At 35.4% G+C, this 13,010-nt stretch overlaps 1 protein-coding gene across 1 annotated transcript in view; it reads right to left on the minus strand.

Moving 5' to 3' along the window:
* Positions 1-13,010, minus strand: part of LOC122815897 (sortilin-like) — a 1,006,054-nt gene that overhangs the window by 290,340 nt on the left and 702,704 nt on the right. Inside the window, exon 12 of the mRNA XM_044088743.1 lies at positions 10,593-10,684. Within this exon, the coding sequence (XP_043944678.1) occupies positions 10,593-10,684 (92 nt within the window). The remainder of the gene's footprint in view (positions 1-10,592; positions 10,685-13,010) is intronic.

The raw sequence follows: 13,010 nt of genomic DNA on the forward strand, positions 1-13,010 counted from the left end.
TTCTTTTGGATATAGTTAGTAATATAGTAAAGATAAGTTTAAATGTATTGTATATTAATTTGAGACTGCCCTGAAATGTTGTTTTAACTCATTACATCCGAGTGATGCCTCCAGGTGCATCTGTAGTTAACTCCTACTGACGCCTCTAGGCATCAAATATTGCTTGTTCATATTTGCATCAATAATTCCAAAACCATGCTATGCACAAGGTTTTAAAAAATGTCATCTTAAAACTTACACAATGGCAAAGTCAACTGCATTAATATTTGACCTCTGCCTAGTGTAGGTAAATAGACATTAACTGTTTTTATGATATTAATTTATATAGGTATCATTTTCATATTTTTCTAAATATCTCAGCAACCAAGTAACACAGACAAAACTTCTTAGCCTCATGTGAAAGCTCTCAGGTGGTGTGTGTAACGTGAGTAGTTGCTGAGATATTGTACATTGTTTACAAAATATTACAAATGTCATAGTTACTGTGTTTACTGTGACTTATAAAATTTGGTTTAATACCTGGAACCTAAAAAATACTACCACTATAACAATAATTTATGGTGAAGAGTTTGCCATTTATACTTCTTTAATAATCTGTATGGCTCCAGAGATATGAACATTTGTTTAAAATGTGAGGACATAATTTGATTCTGTCAAAAGACTTAGGGTCCACTCACTGGAAGTTACAGTGCAAACTTATAGAGCTGCATTGAAGTGAATGAGTTAAAATACTTCTGGTGATTTTGAACTCTGAAGTAACTGTATTTGTTTTCAGAGTATTGTCTTGTTCTTTTATTATTTATTAAGAAATATATTTATTGTGGCTGATATTTGTGAGACATATTTAAGCTCGTACAGTACCTGCATATGTATTTGGTGACACTGTACAAGCCACTCCTAAACAGCCTTGCAAATCTTGGTCAACACTACCATTTGGAATAATAGTAACATTACACAGTAGGATTGGACACCCTTTGTAAGGGCCTTATAGTAGCTGATAAGCAGGGTGGCTGGTGGTAGCTGGTACTACCTTATAGTCTGGGCGGAAGGGGGCATAGCTGGTAAACCTGTGTCAGCCTTTTCCAGGTGTGTGTGTGTGTGTGTGTGTGTGTGTGTGTGTGTGTGTGAGCTACTTGGGCAGGGACACAAAGCACTGTTTGGACAGAGGGGGTTCTGGAGGTCTTAGCTTGACCACTCAGCTGAGATCTTAACCCTATAGCTGTTCCAGTGGGGAGTCTTACTAGGGATCTGGAGAAAGAGGGAAAAACCAGCGCCAGACTGACTGTGATCTCTGTGTGGTCTTAAGGGAAATTGTACTTTACGGTGTTGTAAAAAAGTAAAACCACAGTCCAGGAACACAGAATAAATCACAGCTTTTAGCGTATAAATCCTTTACTCGCCACTTTCATCAAAGACTTCATCAGAAAAAAAACAAACTTAAGACATTTCTACTTATATATCACAGTCAAGTAAACAATTTGCCTTATTAATTAATTATCATATAAAATTACTTGAACTCATTTGTAAATACATCTGTTGAATCACATATATACTTAAAAAGTAAATACTTTGTTACAAAAACAAATACCATATAAAAGAAATGTGTTTGTAAAAAAAAGGGGGGGGGGTGTAACAAAATATCCACTGAAAGTTTACTACTTTAAGTCTCCCTTCTTTTTACATATATTCTACGATACTTTAAAAAACATTTAATATTTATTGCATCATTTAATAACGGATTTGCCATCTAGTTTCTCTTTGTTCTAAAAAAATTTTAAAATCACCCCCTCTCAAATCTGTTCTGCCTTTTTCTAAAACTATAAATAAAAACTTGCTGAAGCCACAAGAGTCTTGACTATGCTTATATAAAGCATTTTTATTGTCACACTTTTTTATACTATATACATGTTCCCTAATTCTGGTGTTAAGGTGTCTGGTGGTCATGCCAACATAAAAATGTTGGCATTTGTTGCATATAGCCACATAAATTACTCCTGATGTCTTACAGTTGAATACACCTGGCACCCCAATGGTGTAGGGGGATGTGGAAACTCTGCATATGGTCCTTCTGAAATATATCTGCACATGTTGCAATCCTGCCATTTGTACGTACTATTTGGTTTACTACTAAAAGGAATTACCAGGGATCTAGTGTTTCTGCCTTTTTCAAACAAGTCCTTCAAATTGTAATCTTTTCCATATACAAACCTAGGTTTGTCTCCTATGGCTTTTGTTCGTTCTTGATTCCCTTGGACAATTTTCCAATTTTTCTCTATGATATTATGCATATTAATGTTGTCTACTGTCATTTACATATCAAAACTTAATTGTGCTAGTCCAAGATCTTTGTTGTTGGTCATTTGGAACTCAGAACTCCTTGTCTTAACTAAAATAGGTGGATAAAAATTATCTCTCTTCTCCCATACAGTCTTAGTTTCATCTCTCAAAACACTTTCATCATATCCTTTATGAAGGAACAGAGTTATGATGAATTCAAATTCTCTTTCCAGTAGGTGATCCTCACTGGTCATACTACTAGCTCTAATGAACTGTAGTTTTGGTATGTTATTTTTAACAAATCTGGGGTGTAAACTCGAGGAATGTAAATAACTATTTCTGAATGTTTCTTTCCTAAATATTCTGCTTGTAAATTTCTTATTCAAGTCATCCCATTCAAGACTGACATCTAAATAATTTACGCATCCACCTATACAACCTTTAACAAATTTTAAAAAAATCAGATGCTTCATTTAATTTACTAACAAACAGTTCAACTGTAGTAACATTTCCTTCTATAATAAAACCTAAATCATCTATCATCTATGAACTTTTTGTAATACAAACTTAATGCCAGTGTCATGTGGGATAGATGTATATAAAGAAACTACATCTAATGTGAACATAACATGTACCTTAGGATCAAACCTACAAGTGTCACTGAAAATTCTCATGCTGTCCAAGAAATCCCAGGAATCTTTGATGTAGGAATCTGATTGTTTGACTAAAGGATTAAGCAGCTCATCTCCAAAGAGGGAAATACCCTCCGTAACATAACTGGGTGCTGAAATGATGGGTCTCAGTGGTGGGTCGTTTAAACTTGCATGTGTTTTAGGAATGCCAAACATAACACCTATTCTCGGATTTTCAGTATTACAAAAATTGTACATAGTCTGATCTAAGTCATCATTCAAGAGACTGTCGTACAAAAACGTAGAAATAAATCTATAACATTTGAAAATATCCTGAACTTTAACTTTCTTGTACTCATCAGTGTTATCTAACATACTTTCCATTTTCTTGGTGTAATTACTTTGATGGAAAAAAAGAAAAGCCCTGCAAGTAGGATCCAAGTGCAAGGCAAGACAAACTATAAGTAACTGAAAAAAATGCCAGCACAAAACTCAGTATATATCAGCAACAAAACTACAGCAAAAACTTTTGTACTTTTCTTGTTCCACTGAGGAAAGCCATGTTAGGCTGAAACCGGTCTGGATTATTGAATTGTTTGATATGTATTAAAACACTTAAGTTTTACCTTAGTGTTGCTGTAGTTTTGTTGCTGATATATACTGAGTTTTGTGCTAGCATTTTTTCAGTTACTTGTAATTACTTTGATCCATGATCATAACATTCCCCCTTTATCACTTTTCATGATTCTAAGCTCTTTGTTGTTGGATAATTCTTTCATGGCTGCCCTCATCCTGGAGTCTAAATTGTCATGATATCCCCACCTTGTGTTGACATTACTATGTAATAGTTCCCTCAGTTCATTTTCACATGAAACTTCAAACACTTTCAAAGTGTGTAACAATGCTGGATTGTAACATCAAGGTTTTAAACAACATTTTTATGTTGGCATGACCACCAGACACCTTAACACCAGAATTAGGGAACATGTATATAGTATAAAAAATTGTGACAACAAAAATGCTTTATATAAACATAGTCAAGACTGTTGCGGCTTCAGCAAGTTTTTATTTATAGTTTTACAAAAAGGCAGAACAGATTTGAGAGGGGATGATTTTAAAAATTTTTTAGAACAGAGAGAAACTAGATGGCAAATCCGCTTAAGGGCAGACCAGAAACCTGGGTTAAATGATGCAATAAATATTAAATGTTTTTTAAAGTATTGTAGTATATGTGTTAAAAAGAAGGGGAACTTAGGTTTGATACTAAGGTACATGTTACTAGATGTCGTTTCTTTATATACATCTATCCCACATGACGCTGGCATTGAGTTTGTCCGAGCCTATTTGAACCATAGTACTAATATATCCAGTTCTAGTATTCATTTTTATTGTGAACTGCTCAATGTACTTCTAGACAACCATTATTTTTTGTTTAATGGACAATATGACAAACTAATTAGGGGTAGTGATGGGTACTCCTGTAGCCCACTCTTTTGCTAACATTGTCATGGGATGGTGGGAACATGCTGTGTTAAAATCATTCCATATGAAATATAATATTTTGTATTACAAAAGGTTCATAGATAATTTAGTTTTTATTATAGAAGAAAATGTTGCTACAGTTGAATTGTTTGTTCATAGGTTCATAGTTTCATAGGTAGGTACTAGGCTATCGGCCCAAGGGCCTAGGTAAGCCTAGCCAGCAAGGTTCCCTAGCTTATGCCACCCAAGAAAGTTATTTTCCTGTGCCACTGTCCATCAGAGACACAGAAGTGATCCCTGAGGTGTATTTCCTATTTCCCATCCACTCATCAAGATTTTTCTTGAAGAGTGCTATGAAGAACTTTGCTTGACATAGATGGGTAGCTTGTTCCAGAGTATAGGAAGTCTCTGGGACAGGAATCTATCCCTCCAGCATGTCCTGTTTATTGTGGTGACAGGGTTTAGGTCCCTAGAGCGTGTAGCACGGAGGGATTGGGATTTCTTTAGGTGTAGCATATCCAACAGCTCTGGGTTTAACATAACTTTATATGTTAGGCAGAGATCACCTCGGAGTAGGCGATATGCTACTGAGTAAAGCTGGAGTTTTTTGAGATGGTCATTGTAGGGCATTTGTTTGAGGCCAGTAATCCTCTTTGTGAGATACTTCTGTGGCCTTTCCAGCTGCTGCAGATGTCTTGTGAGGTACATTCCAAAACGGGCATTGTACTCTATAATGGGTCTAATGAGTGACGAGTAGAGGAGAACAATGACCTCTTTTTTCCTGGATGAAAACCCTTTTATGATGAGGTGTGCCATTTAGAAGGACTGCCTGACTACTGTGGTGATGTGACTATCAAAGGAGAGACTACTGTTCACCTGGGTCCCAAGGACTCATCACGCATTTGGTGTTAAGTAGATTGCTGCCTTTGTGGTAGTTCATGGGTACAGAGTTTTTACCAAAGGGGATGACAATGCACTTTTTGGCATTGAGCTTGAGGCCATGGCTCTGACACCAGGCATCTGTCACAGTGAGGCCCTTCTGTAGGATGTCCACATCTTTTGGGGACTTGACTATGGCTCCTAGTTTGCAGTCATCTGCGAACTTCGTTAGTGAATTAAATGAAGCAGCTGATTTTTTTTTTAATTTGTTAAAGGTTGTATAGGTGGATGTGTAAATTATTTAGACATCAGTCTTGAATGGGATGACCTGAATAAGAAATTTACAAGCAGAATATTTAGGAAAGAAACATTCAGGAATAGTTATTTACATTCCTCGAGTTTATACCCAAAATTTGTTAAAAATAACATACCAAAAGGACAGTTCATTAGAGCCAGTAGTATGACCAGTGAGGATCATCTACTGGAAAGAGAATTTGAATTCATCATAACTCTGTTCCTTCATAAAGGGTATGATGAAAGTGTTTTGAGAGATGAAACTAAGACTGTATGGGAGAAGATGGATAATTTTTATCCACCTATTTTAGTTAAGACAAGGAGTTCTGAGTTCCAAATGACCAACAACAAAGATCTTGGACTAGCACAATTAAGTTTTGATATGCAAATGACAGTAGACAACAATAATATTTGTAATATCATAGGGAAAATTGGAAAAATGTCCAAGGAACTCAAGAACTAACAAAAGCCATAGGAGACAAACCTAGGTTTGTATACAGAAAAGATTACAATTTGAAGGCCTTGTTTGAAAAAGGTAGAGACACTAGATTCTTGGTAATTCCTTTTAGTAGTAACCAGAATGGTATATACAAATGTCAGGATTGCAGCATCTGCAGATATATTTCAGAAGGACCATATGCAGAGTTTCCACATCTCCCCTACACCATTGGGGTGCCAGGTGTATTTAACTGTAAGACATCAGGAGTAGTTTATGTGGCTATATGCAACAAAATGCCAACATTTTTATGTTGGCATGACCACCAGACACCTTAACACCAGAATTAGGGAACATGTATATAGTATAAAAAGTGTGACAACAAAAAAGCTTTATATAAGCATAGTCAAGACTGTTGTGGCTTCAGCAAATTTTTATTTATAATTTTAGAAAAAGGTAGAACAGATTTGAGAGGGGGTTAATTTAAAAATGTTTTTAGAACAGAGAGAAACCAGATGGCAAATCCGCTTAAGTGCAGACCAGAAACCTGGGTTAAATGATGCAATAAATATTACATATTTTTTAAAGTATTATAGACTATATGTTAAAAAGAAGGGGTCTTAGAGTAGTAACCTTTCAGTGGATATTTTGTTACACCCCCCTCTTTTTTACAAACACATTTCTTTTATATGGTATTTGTTTTTGGAAGAATGTATTTACTTTTTAAGTATATATGTGATTCAACAGATGTATTTACAAATGAGTTCAAGTGAATTTTATATGATAATTATTTAATGAAGCAAATTGTTTAATTGACTGTGATATATAAGTAGAAATGTCTTAGTTTGTTTTATTTCTGATGAAGTCTTTGACAAAAGCGGCAATTAAAGGATTTATACACTAAAAGCTGTGATTTTTTCCTTGTTCCTGGACTGTGGTTTCACTTTTTTAGTGAAGTGGTTGCACCTTCTTGTAACTTTACTGTGTGTGTACTTGTCATCTTCCCATTGTGCATGTCCCTCACTGTTGCCAGTGGTGAGGATTGAGGCTCCTTGATTACTGGGCCAGTGCAGGGGCATCACATGGTCTTTGCTATCTGTTGTCAAACGGGCTATTGGTAGACATTAGAAAAGTGAATATTTCCCTTTTTTGACTGAGTTCATCCATACATTGACTGTTGTTTACAGAGCTGGATGCAGTACTAGGTGACCTAGACAGTTGCCTAGGGCCCTGCTGCCTGGGAGGTGCCCACTTGCCATGGGGGCTGCCACAGCATTTACTTTTTAATTTAAAATTAAAAAAATAAAACAATTACAAGTCTTCTTTAAGGGCATTCTCCTTCAAGCACAAATGCCTTTTGTGTGTGACATTTACATCTGATCGTGCGTCTGCTCACACCTACTGGTGCTTGGGTGAATGCGCACTGGATTCTTCTTCTCTTCTGTGTCTGGGCACAGAACGTAAACACTGTTCCTGCTTCTTTCACTGTTATTTGTAATGTGTGTGTGTGTTTGTGTGTGTGTGTGTGTGTGTGTGTGTGTGTGTGTGTGTGTGTGTGTGTGTGTGTGTGTGTGTGTTTAATGCCCTCGTTAGAGCTGGCAGGTTAGTTAATTTAACCAGGCTCAAACCATGTACCATAGTTACAGGTGACAAGAGCCTAAATTCTCTACACCAACTACCAGACTTTGAGTTTCTGTACATTTTCAAGGAATTTTGAGTTTCTGTACATTTTCAGGGAATTATGAGCTTCAGGAGAAGAGAAGTTTACTGCTGCTCATCCCAAGTCTGTTTTCAATGTGAAACTGTTTTGTTTGGCAAATGGTCATCACTGAGCTTGAGAAGGTGAAAGCAGTGTTAGCAGCACAACAAGTAGCAGACTTGTTTTTGATACAGAAGGCTGTGGGTTCTATTCCCGCACCATATAGATACATCCAAAAAAATCACCTTTAAACCACTTTGTCCTAAAGTGAACTTTAAAAAATCAGATTCAGCATTCAGTTCATGCATCAAATCACTTGCATCTACTTTGTTTCCTTCAATTATAATAAACAAATCATCTACAAAATTGTTATAATATACAATTTTATACTTAATTTTAACAGGCTCCAGAATCAAATGTTCCCACCAGACTAATACTAAATTATCAAATGCTGGAGCAGCTGCTGAGCCATTACACATCTGATTTGTTTATAATCTTACTATTAAACATAGAATAATTGTTTTCTGAAAGAATCTTTAATACTGAAGAATAAAAATTAACATCACTATTAGACAAATTAGTAAAATTACTATAAAGTCTGACATAATCTATTTCATGGCATGTGGTCTGTATGTAAAAAGTGAACAAACATCGATAGTAATAAAAATATTTTTCTTTTCATCAAATCCATAAATAGCTAAAAATACTCTTAGTTTGTCCAAAATTCCCAGGAGTCTTTGATGTAAGAAATTAGATCTTGTACAACTGGATTAAGTGTAGAATCTAATAAGAAAGAAATTCCTTCAGTAACATATCCAGGTGCAGAGACTATAGGACGAAAAGGGTGGATTCCTTCTAGCTTTATGAATTTTGGGAATACCCAAAAAAATTACCTAACCGTGGCTTCTCAATAATCAAAAATTTGTATAACTCATAACTAATGTTACCATCCATAAAACACTTGTACAAATAAGTGGAAATGTTCCTATAACACACATGATCTTCTGCAAGTGACCCAAATGGAATATTTTTTAGTCAGTTTGAAGGTTACAAAACAAAACAATGACACAAGAAAAAAAATCTCTATTTATTGTGACAATTAAAATTGCAGAATAGTCTTATTCAATATATATATATATATATATATATATATATATATATTTGGGATACTTATTATGGTATTTACAAATATTGTGGAAATAAAACAGGATAAATTGTTATATTAACAATACAGCATATATATACATGGTGATGTTGATTGGGGGGGGGGGGTAAAACCATCCACTCCAAAATCATAATTTTAAGATTGATCCAGAAACTTACATGTTAAGTGTATTGCCCATAGCTGCACAGTGCACAGAGAAGAGAATGAGACAGAGAGAGAATTGATCAAACTCTGTTGTATAAAATATGAAACAGGTTACTGGCTGGAAACACAAGGCTTCTACAACACAGAGACAGACCTGAACAGTTTCCATTAAAATGCATGAATGCATCAGGCATCATGAAACAACTATTCATCCATTATTCTATCCTGAATGTCTTTCTTAATCTGCGCTATTACTAAAAAGCCAAAAATATGAGTGTCAAATACCATTACATGCTTGTACAATGCATTAGTAGGTTAGTTGTTTCTAATATCCAGGCTGTGGTCATAAATTCGATACATTAACATCCTAGAAGTTTTACAGACAAAGAAGGCAGGGCATTTCAGGCATTGGGATAAATATACCACATTTGTGGAACAACAATTATAATACTCCTTGATTTTACAAGTCACTCCTCTAACTGTAAAAGCATTACCACAAATAATCTTGGAAAAATGTGGACAAAAACTGCATTTTTTAATTCCAAATGCTTTACGCTTGCTTTCTTACTCCTTCCAAATAATTTTTAAATGACTTGCCTCTCCTTTAAACATAAAATAGTTTTAAACCAATTTTACTTAATACACTGGGATCTGTATAAAAAACACTCCAATTTTTATTAATCCATTTAGTGATGGCAAAACTATCCAATGGAAATGTAGATATAAACAACGTCCTGTTGGAACTTCCAGGCTGGTCAAGAACCCTTCCTATGACTGCTGAGAAACTACAAGGCTTCGTCCTCATCTTAGTTCCTTTGTCCATTCTTCCATACCCTGTTGCAAGTGCATAATTTATTTCTTGTAACAAAAAAACTGGTTGAAGAGCTGAACCATTAAAACTGGATGCTCCACCATTCAAGAATGCTGCCAGTGTTTTCCCTTCATCAGCTGTTACTTCTGTTTACAACCATTCATCTTCCTCCTCAATACTCTCTCCATCATGCCATTCCACGTTGCTTCCTCTCCTTCCTTTAGCACTACCTGGTTCAGCAAATCTAACAGCACTAGTGTCTCCAGTCCTCTAGTTTCCAAATCTGTAACAATTATTTTGTCTCCTTCTTCTTATTTCAGTAAGTTTTCTTCAGCTCTGATTCACTTTCCTCATTTTGGAATTTCCAGAACTACAGTAGCAGCCCTGCAGCGACCCCCAGCAGCTCCAGAGAGTGCTTCACTTCCTTTCCTGGTGTCCTGGCCAAATTTCCCCTAATCAGTATGAATACCACCTTATATTTCCTCTGAAAAAAAGCCAATGGCCTAGTGGGACTAAATCTGTCAACAATGTATAAATAAAATAGTAAACTGTAGGAAACACAACACAAACAAGGCAATGTTATTCCTTTTTAGGTCATTCAAAAAATGCTTATGTGTTTAGTACAAAAATATGGTAAAAACTGGCAAAATATAGATGGAGTGAATGACAAAGTTAATAGACATAGCATCTCAGTTATGGAGGTATTTCACATGATTACAAATTTATAAGTGTCATCTAACAAAGGTAGCACTTCAGAATATAATAACACTTACCTCATCTGTATTACATGAACTGCCAGAAGGTGGATTTAGTGAACTCCATTTTCCACCTGCATCATACGTTATAACTGACTGAATGCTCCCATCTGAAATTTGATAAAATAATATTTCAGCAACTGGCTGACTAACCTATCCAGCAAAATAATATACAATTACTGGTTCTTGCCACTTTAGAGACAGATGCCAAGTATTTGATGTTTCTGTTTCAACAGACAGTATGCCATATTTTAAGTACATATTCTCTGCATATCTGAGTGCAGATATATCTTTTGCATTAATATATTAGGTTGTAATTTTGTTGAATTTAATTATGGTTGCCTGTTAGGTACAGTATTACTGCTCTTACCTCACAGGGGAATGAATGGGGTAGTGATAACTCTTACCCGTTGTTGTTATTGTGTCTTTCGGCTTTTCCCGGTTAGGGGTCGCCACAGCAGAACTCCGGTCCGCTAATGATTTGAAGTAGATTTTTATGTGCTGAGTTGCCGGCCCTGATGCAGAACCTTCAACGAAGGTACGCCCATTCATGCATGTCTCCACACAGAAGATGCTCTAGCTGAGAATCGAACAGGACAATGTCTTATTGTGAGGTGACAACGCTACCGCAGCACCACCACATGTGAGGAGGAAATGAGACTGTGGGTCATGAGGGATGATGGTCAGCAGGCACAGGGAATATGAAAAAACAAACAAAGATAAAAATGTAAAACTGTTGTATTTTATTATAGTGAAGGTAGGCAGATGTATGCGCGGAGAGAAAAGTAATACAAACAATAGGTATTTATGCATACACTAGAGCAAATGAAATACAATAATTGCTTGAGGAATTAAAACCATATGTGGTGTTAAACATGAGAAATGTAATTTTGGTGACTTTAATTGTGATATTAAAAGACAAAAAAGGAAAATGACATGATGTTAAGAAAGTCTGAGAGTTCATAAAATATGGTTATTTCTGGGGAAACAAAACATATTATAAGACAGCAAACTTACATACAGACGTTGCTTGCATTTTCTTATCACAAAATATCACAAAAAATGAAGGTGGGCAAGATGTGACTGGTTCCTCAAATAATTTGGCAATATGGATGGATATATGTAAAAATGAGAATGTAATTAATGAAGGGAAGTATATTTAAAAAAACCTAACAGGACAGACATAAATAAGTAATAACAGGGTAGATTAGCGGGTTATGCAAAGATCATATTTCAATTTTTTTTCTTATGGAACTTGGATAGATTAGTATATTCATTGTAAGAAAATAAATTAAAGAATGTATATCTTGAAACTGAATATCAGAGTAGAAATATGGAAAGAACTGGTGTCATTCATTTCATTGAATCAGATGTTGATCAATAGAGTGAATGAATGTGAAATGAGGTCAATTATTCCATTCATCACAATTTTAACACTTCAAATGAATGCGACAACACATGGCCATGTTAAGGTCAGTGTGAGTTTGGGAAAGTAACAGTGAAACCTTTAGATATTCTGAAAGTTCCAGCATTAGGAGGTAGCATTGATTATGTGAGTGTAAACCAGTTAGGGTTAGGTTAAGATTAAGTGACAGCATAGTGTAGTGTACTGTAGTTTGTGTGTGTGTCTGTTTCCTAGCTGTCTAAACTGGTGGTAGTGTTATGAAAATGGTTATTGAAAAGTAAGGAGGATTACAGTTTGGGGCAGCTGCAGGGTTAGGGTTAGCAGGTATTAGTAAGGTGAAGTATGAAGGCTACAGCTTACCTTCAAAAACCCTTTCTTTAACATTACCACTGAATGCATACCACATTTTTAGTGTTCTGACTGTAAAAACTAAACTGCATGTTTTTTTTTGTGATTGGTTTTAGTTTCATTCTTTTGAAAATTTTCCAGATGAATTTCTAAATGCTGGCATCTGTGCATTCAGGTTTGATGCATTTGCATTCTGATAATTTAACATATACTTGGAAGACATATACGAGAATTTAACAACAGAAATCTAAAGAGGATTAGAAGAAAATGGGTTGCAGTATTTAATGAAAGAAAAAGATGAGGGCTTGAAGAATTACTATACAAACAAACAGTGATGCTATTTAAGAGGTAAAAAAGATGAGATGCAACCTTATCTGGCTAAGCATGTAAGAAATACGGAAAATCTGATAAGAGATATAAAGGATGAGAAAGGCAAAAAGCATATCCTGGATTGGAGGATAATAAAATTGTAAGTCTGTAAGTATGCATGCAATATTACTGATGGTATCCATTTGGAATGAGTATAAGACCTATGCTAAAGCTAAAGTACTTAGAACCTGTCCAGAATATATCTTTGCCAACTTGACCTATATGTTTGCCAAGTTGTCAGTGTATCAGAAAATCTCATATAACTCTATATGCTTCCCCAGACAAAGCAGCATTTTTCTGATTGCAAACCTGGT

This window comes from Protopterus annectens, chromosome 11.part0 (assembly GCF_019279795.1).
Source record: "Protopterus annectens isolate FY-2018-M chromosome 11.part0, PAN1.0, whole genome shotgun sequence".
Classification (NCBI taxonomy): Eukaryota; Metazoa; Chordata; order Ceratodontiformes; family Protopteridae; genus Protopterus; species Protopterus annectens.